This window comes from Crassostrea angulata, chromosome 8, assembly GCF_025612915.1.
Source record: "Crassostrea angulata isolate pt1a10 chromosome 8, ASM2561291v2, whole genome shotgun sequence".
NCBI lineage: Eukaryota > Metazoa > Mollusca > Bivalvia > Ostreida > Ostreidae > Magallana > Magallana angulata.
In genome coordinates, this window is record NC_069118.1 from 11,275,940 (window position 1) to 11,301,067 (window position 25,128).

General features: G+C 31.6%; 3 protein-coding genes across 3 annotated transcripts; all 3 read left to right on the top strand.

The window, feature by feature from the left end:
- The first annotated feature begins 15,384 nt into the window (after positions 1–15,384).
- LOC128161612 (fucolectin-1-like) lies at positions 15,385–18,549 on the top strand. The gene is made up of 2 exons (XM_052824925.1): positions 15,385–15,664; positions 18,294–18,549. Exons 1-2 carry the CDS (start codon positions 15,388–15,390, stop codon positions 18,512–18,514), a joined length of 498 nt encoding a protein of 165 aa, XP_052680885.1. The 5' UTR covers positions 15,385–15,387; the 3' UTR covers positions 18,515–18,549.
- A 738-nt stretch (positions 18,550–19,287) lies between these two features.
- Positions 19,288–20,316, top strand: LOC128158292 (fucolectin-6-like). The gene is made up of 2 exons (XM_052821068.1): positions 19,288–19,564; positions 20,096–20,316. The coding sequence occupies exons 1-2, from the start codon at positions 19,288–19,290 to the stop codon at positions 20,314–20,316; spliced, it is 498 nt and encodes a 165-aa protein (XP_052677028.1).
- A 3,112-nt stretch (positions 20,317–23,428) lies between these two features.
- LOC128161478 (fucolectin-6-like) lies at positions 23,429–24,302 on the top strand. The gene is made up of 2 exons (XM_052824761.1): positions 23,429–23,696; positions 23,932–24,302. Exons 1-2 carry the CDS (start codon positions 23,432–23,434, stop codon positions 24,150–24,152), a joined length of 486 nt encoding a protein of 161 aa, XP_052680721.1. The 5' UTR covers positions 23,429–23,431; the 3' UTR covers positions 24,153–24,302.
- The last annotated feature ends 826 nt before the right edge of the window (positions 24,303–25,128 follow it).

Below are 25,128 nucleotides of genomic sequence, written 5' to 3' on the forward strand. Positions count from 1 at the left end.
TAAAAGCAGCCCAAATCAAAGAGTCTGCTCAACCTCATTTCTCATGGGTATATATAAAATTTTACTTATGATGGACAGCTCTGACTAGTTCGGCCCATTTACGACGATCATATACAACAGTTTGTGTATATATATATATATATATATATATATATATATATATATATATATATATATATATATATATATATATATATATACACAAAGCAATGTATTATACATCCATTGTTTTGTAGAGCAAATTAATGATTACGAATTTTCATTGTAGGTATTTCAGGCCTCATTGTCGCCAACTTGCACCGTAGTAACCCCGTAATTATCCTTTTCAACGTTTTAAGATCAAGATCTAGTAAATGATTCCTGAGTGTCATTTTTGTGCTAGAACCATTATGACGTCATAATTGATTTGATGAATCTTTTCCCGTATTTTACGACTTGAAAGGAATTATGTGGAAAATAAAACAATATTTTGACAATCTACATTTAATAACGGGAAAAGTAATCCCGGTACCCATATTCAATTTGATATCATTTTAAAGAGGTGGTCAAGAGCTTGTTTAATGCCGTTTTTGGAAAGACTGTAGGCAATCTAGATATATTTCATTAGTCAAAAATACACAAAACTCTGAGATTTGTTACTTTTATCCTTCATATTTGATAGAAAATAGTTGTTTAAAACATGAATGTTCATTGTGTTTACCAAAAAATTTAAGCCCCCGTACACCCTATGAAACAAAGATATTGCCATCCAGTCAACTGAATGTTAACATTCAGTCACATTTCAGTTACCTTTCAGTCACATTTAAGTTGACTAAATGGCAGAGATTCATCCTGTGTCAACTTTCGCCAGATGTAATATGGTATAGAAGATATGCAAATATTTGTATTTTTACAGTGTAATAAAAGTGTTGTTCAATTTATCAAAAAAAAATTACACTACGAAGTCTAAAAGTGCTAAACAAAAGTTTTACAATGCATAAATCAGATTATCATTATTCTAAAATATTGTACCATTCTTGTTTTTTTACTACAAATACTGTAATTTCGAAGTTGTATGTATATCTGCACACGTTTGGAATATAAAACTATCACTGACATAAAAAGACTTATCTTAAAAAATGTAACAGAAATTTTCTTGAAAAATGGGATACCATATCTGCAATATTATGCAATAAAATGACGTACAGGTAATGCAGCAGTTTATTTATTCCGCAAAAATTACCTAAATCAAATCTTTAAATATGCACGCCTGATATTTTTATTTTGATCTGAAAAACACACATTTCCTAATTTGAAACCTGTTGGAGGTGTCTTCTAGGCAAAAATGATACCCTTTATTTGCCAAAATGATTTTGTTCACAGCTGGTATTTTTGCATTAATCATCAAAAACCAAATTTCAAGTTATATGCACAGCTCTGATTTATGTACAATTGATCTGCAAATCAAAGCCTTCTTATCTTGAAAACCGTAGGAAGAGTAGTCTAGTCATTCTATCAACATTTTAGCCAAACCTCAAGAAAATTGCTACAAAGCATATTACCATTAAAACAAAGGTATTTATATGTACAAATTATATGTTAAAAATATACGTTTCTAAATTTGAGGAAAATATGTTTTTGGGGTTAAAAACTGGGTTACATGTATCATTGAAAAATCGCTAAAATCTGGAAAAATTAAATACATGTCACTCTACATCAAATAAATATGTGTCAATTTATTCTGATCTAAAATGAAAGGATTTAATATGTAACACTGATTTTAAAACGTTGACAATATTTAAGGATTTTTTGGGTGAAAAGTAGGGTTTTCATTTTTAAAAAACCCAGCGGAAATCTGGAAAATTTTCATAACTGAATTATTCCAATGGTTGTCAATCTATTATGTTTATATTTACCACGTATGATTCATTCTACTTTTTACGGAAACTTATAGTCATTACATACGTGTAAAAAAACTGCCAGACTGAAATCTAAACAACCCGTTTATCGATTGGTCGAAATCTATAGCGACCGAAGAAAAATCACGGACTGCACGAAATAATCATGATGTTGTCAGACTCGAAGTTTCCTAGGAGACGATTTGGCTGTTTCTTTTAGCTAACGCACTTAACGAGGCCGAGTACAGAACGAGTACGCATGCTTTCGCGCAGCGTTTAATTGGATTGTGACGTTATCTTTTTGCTTGGTTGACGCCATGGCGTGATAGTTTCAACTGCAGATATTCAGCGAAAATTGTTGAAAATATCTCGTTTGATGCGTAAAAATAATGTTATATTGTGGAATAAACATAAATGTCTCGAAGTATAAGCTATATTTGGGATCGGGTCGAAAACGTGAAGAGGGTTCAGCAAGCCTAGCCCTCTGTCAAGTTTTCTTAACCCGCCTAAATATAGCTTAATTCATATATTTCAAGACAGTAACCATGTATTTTATATTAATGACCCTTAATATGTAATGTTATATATTTTTTTATTACTTAAATATGTCTGAATGTTTTAATAATACTATATAGATCACCTTTTCCGCCTTTGTCAAATAAAAAATAGCCATTATCTGACGAATCTGGGAAATTGGGCATACAAAAATCAACTTTGATAAGACCCCTGGAACAAACCAGGAGGTAAAAGGTTTTTTTTATTTGACCATTTGATGCCTTTTAGCAATAACTTTAATATGTAGAACAGAAAAAGAAATCCCTAGGGCAGAGGTTTTGAAAAAATGTAAACAAAAATATGCAAAATTGATACATTTCAAGCAAAATCCCATAAGGTCCTATGTTAAAGATTAACAAACTTTGAGATGACCCCCTAAACAAACGGTGTGGTAAATGTCTTATTTTTTAATCTTAAAATAATAATTATATCATTAGAAACTCATGTAAAAAGTTTCATCCAAAAATCTAGGGCAGAACAAATTAGACCCGGCCTCGTTAAGTGTGTAACTGAATTAATTCTAACGGTTGTCAATTTTAATGTGAACTTCCGTGAACGGATTGAATATGTGCAACTGGTTTAAAAACTTTGAGAACTATTGAAGGGATTTTGAGATAAAATAAAGGGTTTTATCGCAAAATCACGCGGAGGTCTGGAAACATGTAAATTGTAAAGGGGCTGGTCACGATTTGGGCTAAATTCTATTTTACCATTTTAATGAATTCTAGTAATATGCATAACAAAGGTATTCTAAATTATCAACCAAAATATTAGTGTCAGTCGTGACAGTGGCAGTTTCTTTAGACATGGCATGTTTTTATTAATTCTGAATCCTAAACTACTAGTATGCGACATGTTTTCGGCATTCTGACGAAATATAACCACGTTTACTTTGCCGTTTAGTAAGTCACATGTATTATAATGGACATACCATATGTCATAGAGAATTCAGCACTTTTTTTTATCCTGTACTTTGATTTTTATAAATCATAATGCAAATATAGAAAATCATCTAAAATAATGGGTTTTTTCTTTAATTCTTTAAAAAAAAATGAAATCAAAACCAGATTTCAAAAATTGCCATGAAAGTTGTTTTACCTTTTATGCATATAGAATGCAAAAAAAACCCTCATTAGATCCCCCCAAGCAAATGAAGGCGGCTGCCACCTCAGTAAGACAATTTGATTTTGAATATCTGCTTTATAAATTTGTCATTTAATATTTTTTCGAATGTATATCTGCTGGCAAGTATCTGAAGTTGGACAATGAAATTTTTTTTGATTTAACGAGTCTCCCTACTTGGTTTGAATTTATGTAATTAATTTTACTTTCACCTAGCATCAAATAAACATTAAGAGACCCTCAGAAAACCCATATATATATATATATATATATATATATATATATATATATATATATATATATATATATATATATATATATATATAATATTTGTGTGACGTGAATCATTATAACAGTTTTTAAGAAATATATTTCTTAACTAAATTTTCACAACTTGTGTCATTAGAACGTCATATTTCTGTGTATGGAGAACGAATCACAGCATAATTGGAACTTTGATTTTAACAGTTCGTGATTACAAACAGACTACATCCTTTTTAACGTCTTCCGCAAATTATATGTTGTTCTTTATCGAAAATATAATTATTATGCCCTACACTGTCCGAGTTCAACATTGGTATTTTCTACAAGTACTCCATATGTTATGTTGTGCAAAAAATGACTAACTTCAACAGCTGGTATTTTTTTGCACAAATTATTTAAAACGAGATCATTTATGCCCTGAAAATAACTGAAATCTTCCTAAGTCCAAGGAGTATACAATTGCTCTATCATACCCAAAATAGAACTTGACCTAGACATTATTTTGATAAACCTGTATACGAAATTTCATATCAATACGTTCATCCTCTGCGAGGAAAATGAGCGGAAACTGCAATTAACTGCAATTTTTCTATGTCCAAGAGCCATTACTCTGTCGAAAATTACTCGATCGTACCCAATATCGAACTTGACCTAGATATGATCATGATAAACATGTATACCAAATTTCATTTCAATATGTTCAACCTCTGCGAAGAAAATTACCGGAAACTACAAATAACTGGAATTTTTTTTATGTCCAAGAGCCATTACTCTGTCGAAAATTGCTCGATCTTACCCAATATCAAACTTGACCTAGATATGATCATGATTAACCTGTATACCAAATTTCATTTCAATATGTTCATTCTCTGAGAAGACAATGAGTGGAAACTACAGATATCTGGAACTTTTCTACGTCCAAGGGCCATAGCTATGTCGAAAATTGATCGATCGTACACAATATCGAACTTAACCTAGATATTATCATGATTAACCTGTATACTTAATTTCATTTCAATATATTTATTTATCCTCAGCGAGGAAAATGAGCGGAAACTGCAGATAACTGGAATTTTTCTACGTCCAAGGGCCATAACTCTGTAAAAAATTGCTCGATCGTACCCAATATCGAACTTGACCTAGATATTATCATGATAAACCTGTATACCAAAATTTTATCTCAATATGTTCATCCTCTGCGAAGAAAATGAATGGAAACTGTTGGTGGACCGACAGACCGACAGACCGACCGACCGACGGACAGCAGCAAAGCAATATTCCCTCCCTTCTTCGAAGGGGGCATAAAAATCAAACTCCAAGTTATATGCACACCTTAAATATAGGTACAATTGGGGTGCAAAACAAACTGGGTACCCCACTGGCAGCCGCCCACCCGCTATTTTAATTACCCAATTTTTCTTACGGAAATCCCAGTTAAAATATAAAAACTCCACCTTATTCTCTCTAAAGTGTTAATAGATTTTGTATTTGATCATTTACATGGTTCAGAGGTTAAAACTGTGCCAGTATAGTTTGTTCTACAAAAAAAACCCTACTAAAGTCTTTAGTTTTCTGTAGCCCGAGGTATATCATAAGGGTTCTTTTTTTATCTAGCAGTAAGCTGTCTAATTAAATCTATCTATCTATCTATCTATCTATCTATCTATCTATCTATCTATCTATCTATCTATCTATCTATCTATCTATCTATCTATCTATCTATCTATCTATCTAGCTAGCTAGCTAGCTAGCTAGCTGTTTGTCTTTATCAAGTATTATCATTCATGCAGAACTTGTACAAAACAGTACGGGTATATGTATAAATAACATATAATATAAAAATATATGAAAATAACATATTACTTACATGAGCAAATCAAGGAAATGAAATGGTGTTATACGGCTTTTAATTTCACAATTTGGTATCATTAAAGGGTGCGCCTGCAACGATAAATGTTAAAACGTTTGCATCATTAGCGGTTGAGAGTGTAGATATTTGCTTGTTTCATTAAGCGTTATGGCTGCTGTGCATCTATGACGCCAAATAATACGATACATTCACTAATTAAGCGGCGATTTTGCATTAGCCGTTGGCGATGTCATCTTTTAATGCAATAATTTATAGCATTTGGTGTTCCTTTTGCAACGTTTCATGATATTCATATTATTAAGCGGCATTATTGCAACGGCTGTTACATATCAACAACAACGTAGATATACAAGCAAATAAAATAACAGATTTCCAAACATGGCTATGTTTTTTCATGGCCACACATGCTTACGAATCACCTATTAAGTCTGAGCGATGCTTTTAGTTAAAAAATGTTTACATGTAAACTATCAACAATGTGTCATTACAATTTTTTTTCCTTTTCATAACTTTTCTCAAAAAAACTTGCTGTTTCTGTCACAGTTGTAGATATTTTTAAAAACCACAATTGATCGGTACAAGCTGTGTAATATTAAAATGTACATATCGCTGATATCAGATAAATGTATCATTTTTCCATTATATAGCTATTTTGTAAAAGTGCGTGACTTGAAGCATTTTGTGGATTATGACATTGTACACACCACAATATAATGTAGTAAGTTTTGACAATTATTAGTTGTCTTTTTATTTATGAAGAACATCTATGTCTAATTTCTATTTGATTTTTTAAATTATACAGCGCTTTAGGAATATTTATCTTATATACAATAAAAATGGTTAAACAACACTTGCTACCTACGCATAAATTTGCATTTCGTTCAATAAAAATCCCCCCCCCCCCCCACCGAGATGATATTGAAATATCTCTTATCATTAATTGTTTTTCTGGTTGACATACATATCTACTAATTTCAATACATTTAATAATTCTTTATCCATTTTAGGCTTAACAGCCCATCAATATTTAAATAAATAGATCATACGGTTTAGTACATAATAAGCTAATGGAAAAGAATGATCGATTCGACAAAATATTTCAGTTCATTGAAAATTCATTTCGCAATTCAAACCTTTTATATGTTTATACTTCTTTTACATTTTCTGAGCTTAAAAGTTTAAATATAAAGAGCTTTTTTTCAAATCTAAGGTTTGCTGTACTTGTCAACATAAATAGAAAATATATCAAATAGTTTCCTGGGCAACCATTTTTTTTCGTGCAAAAATATAACATTTTATGAAAGTTCGTCATTTTGGAAACTTCATATTTATACAAACAGATACGATTTAATATGCAGATGAATCCCTTTCATGAAGAGTGATAGGGGATATGTCTTGTCAACTATATATAAATGTTCAAATGAAATGCAATCATATGATTGTGTAAGAATAAAAGGAATTTTAATAAATGCATAATTTACAATAGATAAAACCGAAGAATCAAGTGTCACTTATCTTTATGAGGTTTTCTCGTTGAGTCTGCATTCTAGGCATGCACTTAAGATCCGAAGTTTTTCAAAATGGCAATAAGCTAATAGATACCCATATTAAATACCTTATTTTCTTTTTAATTAAATTCAAATGTATGCGAATAATTTCCTTTCATAAAAAGTGATAAGAAAGAAGTTTCTTTCCAATCCGTAATAGATTATTGTTCAAGTAAAATCACAGAGCAATTATAATTTGTGCAATTATAATTATTCGAACCGCCATTTTGTACCGATTAATCTGAAATGAGAGCACTGGAAAATAGTCGTATTTAGTTTGTTCTTTGTGTTTGATTACAGCTACATGTAGTTTCTTTGTTTTTGATTACAGCTACATGTAGTTTCTTGTTCAATTTGTCCGGAAAGTTTTTACATCTGACACTAAACATTAAAGGGGTAAAAGGAAAATTGTGTATATGCCCTTTAAAAGCACTTGTTTAATTTTTATTTTATGCAATATTGTACAGAAGGTCACGGATACTATATTTAAGGTTGTATTAGTAGCTACAATTGGGTCTTATTTAGAGATCGAGATAATGCTTCACCTGCATTTTATCAAGTGAATTTCTCCGTTATATATGAAAGATGTTAGGCAATTGAAGTAACAGGTGATATTTTCCAAATACAACCTTACCTTTGAGTGCATTTTTCACCTTGGTTCAGAATTTTCTGTGCTTTTTTTTTTTTACTTTTATGATGGTTGGTTTTAATAGTACAACAAAGTAAAGACTTGCATTTGTTTAGATTTTTAATATAAAATGTGATTAATGTACATGCGTTCCGAAAACACAGACCTCTACAAGAGTTAAGACATTTGAATATGCCATCACGATCTGAAGTTGAACGTATCGCACTGTGGTGTTAAAAGGACAAAATACGACAATCGTCTGACAAGTTAAAGGTTTTAAAAAACCTAAACATTCTTTTGTTGCCTACTTAATATTTTTTCTTCTCAAAACCTTTCTTAAATGAATTGCTGTGTATATGATATCCTGTTTCTGTCATAGGTGTAGATACCTGTGTAAAAAATTGATCAGTACAAGCTGTGTAATATCAAATTGTACATATCGCTGATGTTAGGAAAATAAATCTATTTTCCTTTATATATATATTTTTTAAATTGCGTGACGAGAACATTTGGTGAATGATGGCACTTTACACACTCTAATATAATGTAGTAAATATCGAAAATTATCAGTTGTCTTTTCATTTATAAGGAATGTCCAATTGCAAGTTCTATTTGAATCATTAAATTACAGTGATTAAGGAATAGACTATCCTATATATAATAAATGGCTAAACAACACCTGTTAAAAATCATTATTGTTGATTAATTATAAATTATTATCTAAATTATCTAATTATTATTAAAAATTATCAATTATTAATTTATAGTGATTTAGAAATATTCATCTTACATACAATTTATGGTTAAACAACACCTGTTACCTATGTATCAATTTGCATATTGTTAATTAAATTTTTTTTACTGACAACCATATCTAATAATCTCAATAACTTTATTATTTCTTGATTCATTTTAGGATTTACAGCCCATCAATATTTACAGAACTACATGAAGAACATGGGTTTTAGTACATACTATGCAATGGAAAAGTATGCAAATCGACAAACAATGTAAGTAAAGGTCAGACGACACGTTCCTAAATTTATATAACTTTTTCCAGGAATTTGTTATTGATTTATCACTACTTTGACTCTCTCGCAAAGAATTAGGATTCCTAACCAGGCAGAGGTGCATTTTCCAATATAATTTTTTGAGAATACACTTTGATTAAAAAAAGCTGCAGATCTGTAGCCCCCGTTCTGATAAAATTCGGATGGACGACCTGGTAGCTTCGAATTCAGGTCCACTCATTAAAAAAAATGTATTTATTGCACAGGAAAATGTGCGCTAGGATTGGGCTGATTGACTTATTTATACGCAAATTCTGTGAAATCAATAAATACCATTAATTTTGTATGCAATTTACAATTGATACTGTCTCTTTACTTGCCTCTGATAGGCTTTTTTACACCATCACCAGCCCCGTAAATTACAGTGGTGCAGTTTGTCTACATGTAAAAATTGCGACTCTCAATCTCGATGTAAATTTAACATACTTGATTTTCCGGAGTCGGTAGCTCGTTTCGGAGAAAGTCTGAGGCAAGTAAAGACACGATATCAATAGTAAATTGCATAAAGAATTTAATGATACTACATGTAATTGTTTCACAGAATGTATAATAAGGTTAATCTGTTCAAAACGCACATTTTCTGCGCACTAAATACACAATTTCTGCAATGGATGGCACTGTAGCTCCAAGGTCGTCCATCCGAATTTTTTTTCAGACCGGGAGTTACAGATCTGCAGCAAACACTTGAATTGCTGATATAAATGTTTTTATATATGCAGCACACGGAATTCACCGGGGCTTGATGGCCTATGGAAACCACGCTCTTAGCAGTAAGCGGCCACCGCTCTAACCAATCGGCCATCTTGGCACGCATACATAGATAAATAATGTTAAATCATTAAAGAAATGAAAATAAATGATAATAATTTTATTGGAATTCTTTATTACGAGGAGATACAAAAAAGATACTCCAGAAACGTTTCGTCTGACATTAATGCAAAAAATCATTTCGTAATTTTTGCCTATTACATGTATACATTTATATATACCTATATAACTATAACTATAACTATAACTGTATGTATATATATAGATATCTATCTATCTATCTATCTATCTATCTATCTATCTATCTATCTATCTATCTATCTATCTATCTATCTATCTATCTATCTATATATATATACTACTTTTATCAAGAGTGTACATTTTTTATATGAAAATTTACCACAACAGTCGGTTCTGGAATAAATTTCTATTTCATGGAATTAGTACCTTGCTACAAGTTCATTCCTCAGCCAAGGGGATTTCTCCATTAATGTGAGGATAAACTCAGAGAACATGCATTGGCAGAATAAAGTCCGTCATAACACTTAGAGAAACAAAAGCTTAACCTCACTGATTTTGAATATGACACATTTTATGGTCATCATTTGAATTGCTTAAATCCAAATAGGCATGTTAAACGTAATCGAAAGCTATGCTAGCAACAATAAAATCTATGCAACAGTTTTGATACAAAGATTTATTATCAGTGTCATATTTCCTTTATATAAAATGTTTCTCTTTATGGTCTGATATAATGAACTTGTAACAGGTGATCGAATTCATGTGAACAAATATTAATATCGTATCAATTATTAATTGCATGTGAATCATTTAGATCTTGAATGCGCGGATAGCACTTTGTGTTATTGAAGCAAATAATGTTACCAGAAAACAATAACGATGAATTTGCCAAAATATTAACTTGATAATAAAACATGCATTTCGAGACAGAAATGCATACTTGAACTCGCATTTATGTTAAATCGTATCCTTGTGTATCCTGTTTTATCATGCGTATATCTTATCGGGTTTATCGTTACCTTTTCTTCAGTTTTTCCGGTTATCCTATCATGTTCGTATTATCTTTTCAGTTCTTTTTTCATATTGTGTATTTATTATTCTTTTTATAAGCAAGTCATTATTTTAAAATAAAAATTCTTTCAATGAACAGTTATAATATAACAAATAAGTTATCAAACAAATACTGAACGATTTTATCCGGCATTCGATATGAGTTAAGTCATGTTATTAAAATGAATAGACCAATTATTGCACTAAATTGTACATCCAAAGAGAGATAACTCCCCAATATAAGAATCTCGCCAAATTTTCACACGGCACATTTTGGGTCCTTCTATTACGCATGCTAGTTTATCGCTTTTTTAACTTCAATCTGGGAAAATTCTGGCCATTGCTCTCCCCGTCTGCCTTAATCTTTTGATAATTCATCACTGGATAGTAATCTGGCATTCTTTGGTAAATACAACACATTTTCAAGTTGCAATATTTAATACTTTAATTTACTTTCTTTAACGCTTATCGCACTTTAGAAAAAAGAAGACATTTTTCTTCTTTCCTCTGCTTCCAGTATTAAAGCAACCATGATTTTTTGCATTGTAAGGTATTCCAAGTCAAGTCATGGTTATTTAATTAATAAAATAGCCAACGTTCATTTAAATATATAATTGCATTTCTAATACCTTTAGTTTACAATGAGTTTGAAATCTTTCACTTAAAATAGGCATGTGACCCTACATAGCTAGGTGACCTAGGTCTACGGTAGCATATACTATATCCCATAGAATAAATTTGTTACATCAATAGATACAGTAACTACATAATTTAGCTATATGCTATTAGGCATATTACAAAATTTATAATATGTAGCTATTCATTTGATAATTTTTCATTTGTCTTTACTTTATAAAGTTCATAAATCTATGATCATTTACTAGATTAGTACAATTTTTCTGACCGCACGGACTTCTAAGTTTGTACCCGCAAATAGTCACAACTGAAGGCATTCGAACAAATCGATTGATTTTATAGACTATGACTCTGTGATTTACTTCCAAGATGCATGTTGTTTCTTAAGTTTGATATTTATAATGTAATATAATATATACTTTATTTATTTTATTTTGACCAACCTTTATCATATTTAGACAGCTTAATTTAACAACAAAAACACCCTACCTTCAATAGAAATTCAGCAGGTGCAAAATACAATATTCTTTCAGAGTATAAAAGGGGTAAATTATCTAAACATTTAAAAAAAAAAAAAAAATTTAAAAGAAGCAAAAAAGAAGTTTTTTTTATAACTCACAAACAAAAAATAAGGATATGCAAGCATGATGTGTGACGAAAAAATTGTCTTACGGAAGTGATATATCTTATGATTGTCATAAATCAGATTTTATGACAATTTTAAGATATGTCTTATGATAGATCATACGATAGTTTTGTGAAACCCCGCCCTGGTTCGTGATATTGACCTTTCCCATAGACCACATCGCTCCCCTGAGCAGCATTAGACATAATAAGATCAGCTTCATGAAGTCATATCCAAAATATTGGGACAATGAATGAGTAAAGCAGATTCTGTATAAAAAGATTTTCAAAATTTCCTACCCATGGTCTTTTGTTGAGCCCCTTTTGTAACTAGATGATTTCACTTTTTGGGCCTTTCCGGTGTTATATAGTGCCTTTTCCCCCTAGCCATCTTTCCCCCCGGAAAAATGGCTATATAGCAGTTCTTCCCCCCGGAAAAATGGCTATATAGCAGTTTTTCCCCCACGGAAAGCTGACTATATAGTGGGCTTTCCCCCTTTTTATAGCCAGATTACCCCCACGGAAAGCCTACTATATAGTGGATTTTCCCCCATTTTTACTTTCCGGCCATGTTTATTGCGGACCATTCGTGACGATTATTAGCAATAACTGATATGATATTAATTTCTCACAAAAAATGATAATTATGGCATTTATTAATACATAGAATAAAATACATGGATTTTCAACCCCAAATATGAACTAAGGCATGCGCCTTCATAACATGCATGTGTCATCATCGTTTATTTCACCTGTTCTCACCCCTTTTTGGAACACCTTTTCCACGGATTTCGGAACACCTCGAATCTTTTTCATCTAATTGATGCGTATCTACAGTTTTGACTTCGACGTTATGAACACGTGAGAACACATTTGAGTGAAAAGACGCCGGTTTGGAAATTTAATTTTCCAATGTATTACCATCAATGTATAAGCTTCTCCCAGGGAACTAACTGACCAATCTTGACTTAATTTTGTAGAGGAATGGAATAAACAGTGGAAATGTATTACTCCCTTCGTCCGAAAGGCTATCAATTTTAAATTAATACCGTTAGAATTGACGATCTTAAAAGCAATTAAATATATTTCTTCTTCTAAATATCAAACAGGAGAGAGGATGCAATGATATGATGAGAAACTGAAATGTTTTAGTTTTACTTTGATTGATGGGGTTCTAAATCATGGTTAAGGGGTATTTTAATTATGTATTAAAAGCATGTGTAAAGTTAGTGTTTACCATTTCGTTTTAAAGTTACCATATTCATATTTTTAAGCACATTTCTACGAAACACGAGATATTATGATGTTAACATTTTAAAAAACAATGAAATGTCTTCACAACCAGAACAATGTTGGTATCTTTGGTGGTTATTTTGGAAAATGTGAAATGGAGCCTGAACTAACTTTATGTTTATATTGTCACTCACTATTTGCTATTTTTTTCACTTTTAAGTTTGCAACGTAATTTATAAATATACAATTTTGAAAACGATGCTATATACATCAAGATATACGATTCAATTACCTAAAAAAATTACACTATTTGTTACTTGTGTACCATATTATTTCTTCGAACAATTAAACAAGGATAATTAAAAAAAATAAAAAAAAAAATAAAAAAAATCAACACATATATTGTGATGAGCTGACTTTTTTAAATATAAGCTTGTTCTTCTAATTAACTAACAAGTAAAAAAGTCGTATATGCGCTTAGGTTGGTTATTTATTTTTTATTTTCGGTTTCTCCTTTTATGAATAAAAGTTCATTGATTTATTTATCTAATTATTTATTATATTATTAGTCATCTTATGAATTGATTAAATGTTTTAAAGAATACTGAATTTTACCCGCGTACCTTTATAAAAAATTTTGTTCGTTAATTAAAAAAAAAGCAGCAGAATTAAACGTAATTTTCAATCATTTTGATAAAGAAATATATGAGTGATTGTGTATTTTTAATTTATGTTTTTACTTTTAAATAACCGTAAAAATATGTTCATGTGGCATCTATAGTTTTTTAGATATGGGGCCCTAAAAAATACATATTCTTTATACATGTAATTGGATTTCAAACATCGGGCTCGAAAACAACAAAGGCTCCTACCCTGCATGGGGGCTTAAATTTTTGATGTCATCTACTAGTGGTATACCACTATCACTGTGAAAATATGGTTAATTGGTCATCTCTAGAATTTGAGATTCGGGTCCCCACTTATTGAACACTATTCAATCATTATAATGGGGTTTTAATCATCGGGCCCTGAAACATCAAGGGCCCCTACCCTGAGAGCTGAAATTTTCAGAGTCATCTTCAAGTGGTCAACCACTGCCACTGTAAAAATATGGTGATATGGTCATCTCTAGTTTATGAGACATTGAACCCTAAAGAATATGAACTATAATTATCATAAAAGGATTTTAAAAATCGGGCTCTGAAACATCGGAAACAAAATTTCTCTAAAACAGAGGTTTAGCCTGGATGAAATTTTCACAAACAGACAAACAGTCTGATAAATTTATCAAGAAATTCTTAAAACATTCTCGTTTAATACAATTTCAGAACACAGAATTATGCATATAAGTGTATAACTTGTAAAACTTTTTTTAATAAATTACCTAAATTAAGTTCTATGTGTAATTCCATTACACACATGTTCAACTTTCAGCATTGTCTATAAAAATAATAAATCGGCAAAACAAAACTTAACCTGTACAGATGAATGCAAATATAAATGTATGCAAGCTGGGAGTGTAGAAACATTGATTTTAATCCTTACTGGATTTCCATAAACATTTTTTATAAAATCTGAACCAAAAATGTGAGGGAAAAACCCTACTATGGGGGAAAAGCTACTATATAGTAGCTTTCCCCCCCGGGGGAAAGGCTACTATATAGTAGGTTTTCCGGGGGGAAAAGCTACTATGGGGGGAAAACTGCTATACAACACCGGTGTAACGAATAATTCATGTAGCTGAATCGGGTTCCTATTTATAGTGGCTATTATTAAAATAGAGTGGGCGAAGCATTTATTACAGTTATTGATCTAGGGGAATAAAAACCCCAGAATCATTTTGTTAACAAGCAGTGCCCAATGTTTGCATAACAAATGTACATGTACTCGATTTTTCAACAAAGGTTTACAGCATTATAAACACAAGAGGGATGAAGACTTCATAAACACTAAACCAATCTGGGTAAAATAAATAGGCAGTAAAAATAGCAAATAAAAGAACACTTCGTAACAACTGTGGTCGGGGAGAATGTATCAATTAACCAATTTTTGAGACTGGTATAAAACAACTGTTATATCCTGATGATTTCACTACAAGATTTCACAAGAACAAGTCTTCGCCATGAGCTTGTTGTTAATATCTGCACTCATTTGTGTTTTTCACGTGATTGTTATTTCATGCCACAGGGTGTTCACAAATGTGGCATTCTCAAAACCAGTAACTTTGAGTTCTGTTTATTCTGGTCATCATGGTTATTTTCCGGGACCTAACGCTGTAAACGGACTCCTGTCTGACTTTGTCCATACATTTAATGAAAAATTCCCCTGGTTGAGGATAGATTTGGGAGCAAGGTACCGAGTCCACGAAATAGAATTGTTTGCCAGATCCGACTGTTGTGGTAGGTATAAGGTGTTTCCTTATATCTGCTCCCGATACTTATTGTTTGAAAATTAATCAGATTATTTATTTAGAAGAACTAGGCCTTTACATGTTTACGAAGTTCACTGTAACGAATAAAAATGTTTTCTTGTTTTGCATTTATAGGTTTTCTGATACATTTGATAAGAAATAGTTTGTCCTACTTGACATGTTTTATATGACGTCCTCTTTGCATTAAATCAAGTTCAATGCAAACTTTAAAATTCAGAATAACTGCAGCACAAATTACAGATATAACTCTGTTTATTTCTTGCTTGATTGTAAACTTTAAATCATTCAGTGTATCGGAGACATATTAGCATCGATAACATCAAAGAAAATTACAAGGCCTAAAAGTTTTTATTTCATGTAAAATATTTGGATGATCATGTATGAAATTAATTCTGCGTACTTAAGCCCTCTCGCAATGTCCGAATGTTTCAGATTATACGTTTTTGCCACAGTGCAAGATATCAATTCCCAATTAAATAATGTATCCTGTAAATATTTTTTTTAGCATGAAGTCAATAATTTCTAGCATTTGAAGACCGACCATTGTAATTTTTTTCAATCCCAGTCATAACTTTTGTACCGAAAATATGTGTCTTCGCAGTGTTTGGTTATCCTGTGTTCTTTTATCTTCATCTGTAGATATGATGTTCTTAAGGTATTCAATGTATAATGAAAGGATATTGAACAATTTTGAATCATTTTAAGCTACTTATAATTAAATGTGTATTGCTAGATAACTATGAAAGTGAAATGAACCAAATTCACATGACAGACAACTTATAAGGAACTGGTCATTTCGCACTTGAAATTCTTTTTAAAGAGTTATCTTCCCTTGATGAAAATAAGAAAATTTTAATTTCGTCAAAATATCTGCGGTAAATGATTCATTTTGTTTCATATTTCAATAAAAAGAAAGTTTATGCATGTATTAACCAAGAGAGTTTAACGAATTTCAAGTTACTTTTTACAATATCTTAATAAAACATACGTTGCCTATAGACTTCAATGCAAAATTCAAGGTGTTATTAGTTGGACCATAATCAAAATTTTGAAAATTCCTTTGGTAGAGTATTTTTTAATGATAACACCTTCAAAATGATATCATGATCAAGAATATCGGACCATTCATTTATAAGATACAAAATGTGGTCGTTATACATTGAATACCTTAAATCTCTTAATCAGACGCTTACTCTGTCTTTAATGATGAGTGTGTCCTGATTAAGATACTTTTTTGCTTCATCTAATTATTGGTGAATAATAGATAATACATATATTTTAAAGATTTTTATATTCTGTTCTTTGAGCAAAAACATATCAGAATATTTAATTTAGTTTGTTTGACGTGATATATATCATCATAACAGAAAAATATATCATTTATATTAAGGATTTTCTATTGTTTCTTTTCTAGGGTAATGTCTTTTTTTTTAAGAATATGAATAAAATATTGCATTAGTAATTTTGTAAAAATTTGTTATTGGTAATAATGAAAATATATTTAGAAACACAATGTACTAAAGACGCACGTCCTTATTATGGTATAAATGTATGTAAAAAAGACAACATTTTGGCCCTAAAAGAGCTCATGAACAATAACACTAGATATAATAGAAATCACCATGTAGAAATATAATTGATTCATATCTTTAAAAAGACACTAATGGTTATTTTTCCTTATCTTGTGTTTTTTTACCCAGTTCCAAACAAAGAATAGAAGTTGTGCATGAAGTGAAAGTTTGAAGATTTTTACTGCAATAACAATTTTTATATTTAAATTACGGAAAAATCGCCATTTCACTGAATTAGCGCAAAATGAGCTGTAGTGTGCATTCTAAACGAAGTCTTTAAAAATTCAAGACGTTTTCATTCTCACTTTTAACGAATCATGGCCTTGATTTTGGAAAACAATTAGCTGTTTTTGTTTGTTTTTAATGATTACAATGCTTCAGTAAATCATTTTGATAGCCAACCAAACTCTTAAGGTCAATCGTCAAGTTTTAAGCGGATAAAGGGCTCACAATTATGTGGTATGTAAACAAAGCTCGAATGTTGTTTTTTTTTGTTTGCATTTTGAATATTCCATGTTTTAACCTAAAATAAATGTGACAAAAATTAGGAACTGCTTCTTTATGTATCAAAACAAAAAAGCGGATAGAAAAATGTAAACAAAAACATAACATGAGCCTTGTTTACATAACAAAAAATCGAGTTTGTTTCTTGTTTATAATTTTACGATCAACACTCAAATTTTGGTTGATTATTAGAAATGTATTACTAAAGCATTTTAAATATAAGAATTAAAATATAAAATTTGGGCAAAACCGTGATCATGCCCCTTTAACTATTTTTAATAAATACGTAATACAAGTGACCTTCCATCTCTCTTTCTAACATGGTAAGGGGCCACCTATCTAATGCATCCCTTAAATAATATACAATTAAATTATTGCAATTTAAACCCATTGAAAACTAATTTTTTAATTTGATTCTTAAAATGATTTATACTTGTTTAGATTGTGTATTAAACTACATTTGGATTTACATTTGTTTTGTAAATAAAACCAACTGTATCATTATATTGTTTTCTTTTTCAGGTAATCAGTTACACGATGTTGAATTTAAAGTTGGAAACACGATTCACCACATGGAGTTTTGCGGACATTTTACTGGGCATGCGTTCACAGGTCAGCGGATTTCAGTATATTGTCCCCATAAAACCGTCGGACGTTATATAGAGTTAAAGATCGTCAGAGGAAGTGTCAATCAAATGACTCCAGCAGAAGTTCTTGTCTGGGGTGTTCGCGTGAGACGTTAATGTAGCATCGTGAACTATAATATGGTTCTTATTAAAACAATAAAAAAAAATATGCAAGTGTCTTTGCTCTTTTTAAAAATAAGTGTTTGATATCAAACATGAAAATATATACCGATTCTGAAGATATATGGAATTGGGAAAATACATGTAGTCAAATTCAATACCATTCTATATTTGAAAACGTTCAACGTTATGTTTTTGAACTAATATCGGACGGAATAAGTGCGTGTCAATCGAATGCGTATAAATGGTGGGGATTACAGCTCACAGTGTGAAACAATGATCTATTGTATAGTGGGCATAATAAGGAAACCCCTTATGTGCCCCTTTTGTATTTATTATTGATACATATATTAAATCATACATTCATATACCGGTAACTCGTGAATCTGTCGATCGGTTTTCAGTTTTCCTCGTTCTCGTTGCGGTTGCCCATTTCCCCAGCACCCCTTGAAAGGGAGTTTCAAATCCGGAGCCTATCTATATAACTAAGCAAGTTTAATCTTTTAGATATTCAACATCGATAAATACAGTGTATAAAGAACTTGAATGGTCCAAATATAAATGATAAATTTTGAATTTCAATAAACGATGTCATGCAATTTTATAATTAGAGCTTTGTTTTACTTGATGTTTACATGCACATCAACCATCTACAAGGTTACAAAGACAGGACCATGTATACACAGTGTCAGATATCTACAGCATCATTGACAAAATAGTATATAACTCTTGCTTATCTCCAACTATTATCACTTTTACAAATCTTCACCATGCGTTCGGTGTTAGAATCTGCACTTATTTGTGTTTTTCATATGAATGTTGTCTCAAGCCACGCTGTGTTAACAAATGTAGCATACTCGAAACTAGTAACTTTAAGTTCTGTTTATTCCGGTAAATATGGGTATTTTCCGGGACCTAATGCCGTAAATGGACTTTTGTCTGACTATGTCCATACATTTGGAGAGAAATTTCCTTGGCTGAGGATAGATCTGGGAGCAAGTTTTCAAATCCATGAGATAGAAGTGTTTGCAAGATCTGACTGTTGTGGTAAGTATTATGATTTTGATTTTACCAAACGCTTAACTTAAAATAAAATTAAAAAAAAAACGCTTCAACCTCATTAGAGCATTATGAGCAACAAAACCAATCCTTAATACCATGTACTATTTTGTTTTATCCACAATCACTATTCTTATGCATTCCTTATGATGTTTAAAAAGATATGGAAACATTTTTTAATATATAATCTGCAAGATAAAATCATTGCATGTTTGCATTGACTATCCCATTGTCGTTCCATTTTATATCCTTTTCAATAATTAAATTCTCTCTCTCTCTCTCTCTCTCTCTCTCTCTCTCTCTCTCTCTCTCTCTCTCTCTCTCTCTCTCTCCTCAACAAAGACATAAATATAATAATATACGAAAAAAGTTCATTTAATCACCATTTCATTAAGATAAACCGACTAAATGACGTAACACTAAGTCTGCTAATCAGCTAATTGCAAAGCGCTATAACATTTATGTATCATTGTATATGAATTCCTGAATTTCACTGTTGAAATGAATTTCTTTTTTCAGGTAATCAATTACACGATATTGACTTTACAGTTGGAAAAAACATACACGACATGCACTTCTGCGGACATTTTACAGGGCACGCCTCAACCGGTCAGAGGATTGCAGTGTTTTGTCCCCATAACACAGTGGGACGTCATGTACAGTTACAGACCGTCAGTGGTAGTTCCAACGTCTTGACTCCAGCAGAGGTTCTTGTCTGGGGTGTTCGTGTTGGACGCTAAAGTTATTTTGCGATGAATTATTTGGTTCTTATTCAAATAAAAGAAACTATGCAAGTGTCTTTGCTCTTCTTCTAAATTAAGAGTATGATATTCAACCTGAAAATATAAACCGCTTCTGAAGATTTTTGGAATTTAGAAGATAGCAAATTCAATACAGTTTTATCTCAGTAAAAAAAAAATCAAGAACAAATATGTAGTTTTCAGTCCTTTTTCGTACTTAAACTTTTCAAAATCAGATATTTATTTCCATACAACACTCTAATCTGCATTTATCAAATACCGGGATCACAAATAAAAGCAATTTGCATTTCTCTAAATATGCAACATACGTACATTAATAGGCGAACGCACACGAGCTAAATCTCAACAAGTTTTAAAAAAACCATTTTGACATCCTTTGTTGATAAAATTGTCTAGCACTTCTTCAATAAGTTACCCGTGACTGTCCACTTTACAACTGAAACTGACGGATCTGTGTGATTATACAGATAGCTGCGGATAATTGACATTGTTTGGGCTAGCAAAATTTTACTCTACCCAACTGAAAATGGGTAGAGAATTATGCTAGCAAAATTTCAGTCTACCCAACTGAAAATGGTTAGAGACTTACGCTGAGTGTTTACCTATGATAGATTGGCGAATGACGAGGAAGAATCAATGATTCCCATTTGCTTAGCACAACGAAAATTGGAGGAACAGTCTGGTCTTATGCGCCTTAATTACTCAAAGAGGAATTACATTTTTAACTATCTTTGAGCTAATCCGACTCGGACCATTCAATTTTAATATTTGACCAAAAGAAACTTTGTCTTCTGGAAGTTGAGGAAAGTACATCAACGGAAAAACAATTACAGTTTACGATTTTCAATGTTTGTTATATCCATATGAATATTTTACTTTGTTATATTCAGTAGTATATTCTCACTATATAACTCTATACAGAATATTAATCAATTATTGTAATATTAGCTCGTCCGAAAAATATTGACCGGTCAATATTTTTATGATATTGACTGGCTAGGAATAATATATAGAGAACATTCCCTCTATTTAAAATAATCGCCTCTGATTTGTTGATTCGTAAACGATGACGTAAATAACTCTTCGCGACTCCAAAACAAGGTGACGTCATACTAGACAGTCAGTCAAGGCAAGTAAATAACGAACGCGCAATGCGACGGTTTGCTATCATAACGGATATAAGGATTTGCGAATTACCGAGAAATAAAATCAGGTAGAACATCTGTATGTTAATTCTTACGATCGGCGAAATATCACCAGTGATCGTTTGATGCTAAGGATATTTTGGAAATGAACTTTGCACAAAATTGAATTCGTGAATTCTTTGTTAAGGTGAGAAAATTACTGCGATCTGTTTTCAATTACTTTCTTAAATTTTGGTTTGTTTCTTCGTATAACAAAACAAATGTTGACTGTGTTTTCGGGCAAGATTGATTATATTAGCCCCCTTGGGACGAAATTATTGCCCTCCGCTTCGCGTCGGGCAATATTTTGTCCCTCGGTGGCTAATATAATCAATGTTGCCCTCAGCCCTAGTCAATATTTGTATAATATAAATCTAATAAACAAAATGCCGAAAAACAAACTTCTATATATGTAATGTTGACAAAATTTGGGACCGCAACGTCACAGCTAATACGATAAATTCGATCTTGTTTGATCTTGGCAAAATGAAAATAGATGAGAGGTGGTTCGACAAAAATGCCTATTTGCTACTTGAAAATATACTTTTATCTAAAATGAAGGATATACTAAAATATTTGTTGGCTGGGATTTGGGCAACATATAATTTGTTGGAGTTTCAGACAAGTTGCTCTCAGCCTTTTGCATTATTTGTGTCTTTAGGTCCAACAAATTAAATGGTACCCTCCTACAAAGTCTATAACTTTATTATGCTAATGTGTTTTAGGACATTTACGTTCTGATTTTCGTTGCAGATGTATCGTTTAACATGTCTCAGATAACCTTTCACAGCTTTTTTTTTAACAACTTAAGAAATTTAGTATAGTGTCAAGTTTTAATCTATCGAAAGCATCGAAGATGGTCCAAATAAAGTACGTAAGTGGACTGGCTAGCACTTTCCACACGATGATCATAATTAATAAAAATCTACACTTGATGGTGTAAAGTAACAAGGCATTGCAAATGTACTTTTTATACAAATATTATTGCTTTAAAAATAACGTTATTTTACGTTATTGTTATTCTTTTCTTTTTTGTTTGTATGCACTAATCTACTTGTGTAAAATAAAACATGACTTTAAATGTTTTCTGTTTTTTCTATATGCTGTCTAGTTATACATATATCTACTTGATATCTAGACTTATGTAATTTTTTCTTTTCCCTTTCATCTTAAAATTGTATTTACATTGCATTTCGCCCGCAAATGGTGGGTTTCTGTCTGTTCAAGAAAACCCAAGGACTCTGTTTGAGTAATGCTCTTTGGCTGCCAAAGGAATGTGTATACATGTACTTCATGTAAATTTCAAATTGACATTCATTTTAATATATTTATTAAACAATTCTATGGCACTCACATCCTGCATATTATAAATGTTTTACAAATTACCTGTACACTTGTCCCAATACACTGTATACATTTATATGCTTCTAACTAAAATATCGCATGCATCGTACATAATAATTTGGTACTATTTTCGTTATAAGTATTAATACATGTTATTTTGGGAAACGATACTTTCTTGTGAATAGACGGGGCTACACCAGGTCTACATACCTGGTGGCTACCATAAGAATAGAGAAGCCTTAACAATTTTTTATGGCAATTAGTCTGGGGGAAATTATACGAAACAAGAAACTAACAGAAAAATTCGTTTACCACCAGTTTTTAAAGTCTGCCTAACATGTGTTTGATTTATTATAGATTTTTACAGCATCATAAACACAAGAGTAATAATTGCGCCATAAACAATTATTCAAACTGGCAAAATTAAACATTGCAGTAAAAATAACAAATAAATGAACACTTCGGATCATCTGTGACCAGGGCAGAGTATCAGTTAACTCCACTTTGGAAACTGGTATATAACACTTGCTTAACTCTAACTGATTTCACTTTTACACGTCTACGCCATGCGTTCGTTGTTAGTATCTGCACTTATTTGTGTTTTTCACTTAAATGCTATTTCAAGCCACGCTGTGTTTACAAATGTGGCATACTCAAAGCCAGTAACTTTAAGTTCTAGATTTAAAAAACACCCAGAATCAAACGTTGTCAACGGTCTGTTATCTGACTATACTCACACTTCGGCAGAGAAATTTCCTTGGCTTAGGATAGATCTGAGAGCAAGGTTCAAAATACGTTTAATAGAAGTGTTTGCAAGATCTGGTTGTTGTGGTAAGTACTTACATGTTACATATACACTTTGTTCTACTATAAATGATAAAATTTTAGGCCTATGGGTCAAATTTCTTACTAACGCAAAATTCCTATCTGTAGTCCAAATGCCGTATTTGTAATTTAATTCTTACATTATAAAAAGAAGGTACAGCTCTTCGTATTTTTAAAACATTGCTTGTTTTTAGTAGTGTATGTGAGTATTTAACTGCATGTCGAAATGCCTTTTCCCCAGGTAATCAGTTACACGATTTTGATATCAGAGTTGGAGAGAACATTCACGACATGCATTTCTGTGGACATTTTACGGGGCATGCGTTCACTGGTCAGCGGATTGCAACATTTTGTCCCCATAACACAGTGGGACGTTATGTAGAGTTACAGATCGTCAGCGGAAATGTCAACTACTTGACTCCTGCAGAAGTTCTTGTGTGGGGTGTTCGTGTAAAACATTAAAGAAACTCTGTAAAGTAACATTTTGCTTTTAATCCTAATAAAAGAAAATATATGTATATTTATAAAAGAAACAGGTAACTCGTGTTCAAATGTTGTTGTTATATTCAATCTTTGATTGGCCGTTTAAGTTACTCAGGCGTATCAAAAGTTATCAAAGTACATACTCTAAGTAGTCGAATGTTTTCTGGTATTAGCTGCTTATCGTACAACAAACCCCAGCCCCAAATTTTGCTGTCGTGGTGATATCGGTGATTATCTCATACGTGTAGTGTATATTACCCGTGTGATTAACCTTTGCTATATCAAACGGGTAATGCTTTATCAAATACTTCCGGTCAGAACTATTTTTGACACAGCTCCTCGCTTCAACGCTTCAGTGACCTTTTTGCGAAGATTTGCTAGTACTTTTGATATAAAATGGATTTTGTCAACGTTTTAAATCACAAATATGGAAAAAAACCCCACAAAACTGCGTAGCATAGGCGTCGTAACCGGGGGCTTTTGTGGGGGGGGGTTAGCCCCCCTCCTTTTTTTTGCAAAGTTATACAGAACCGTAACCGAAGACCCTTTTTTCTTGTTTGTCAAGATTATTGATAAGTTTAGCCCCCTTCCAATTTTCAATTTGCTTTGTGAAGTTTTTAAAAGTGCAAATCAATTATTATCAAGGAGTTCATCGTGACGACGCAATGAAAACAGAGTACTCTGGTTGTGTTAATTTACAAGAACTTACCAAAATAATGTTTCATAAGACTTTATTCCACCACCAGTAAGCACCCTTATTCACTATTTTCAATTTCGAATCATAAGGGTAGTGTTTATTTTATAAAATATCAACAACTGTTCCTCGTTCGAGTCAATTCAAACTAACGAGCATTCGCAACTTTGTGTATGTAAACAAACTTGATTATTCAAGTTTTCTAATCAGTATTTCCATTTAATCAATGAATAAGCTCTAAGAAAAATTATTTAGAGCTAA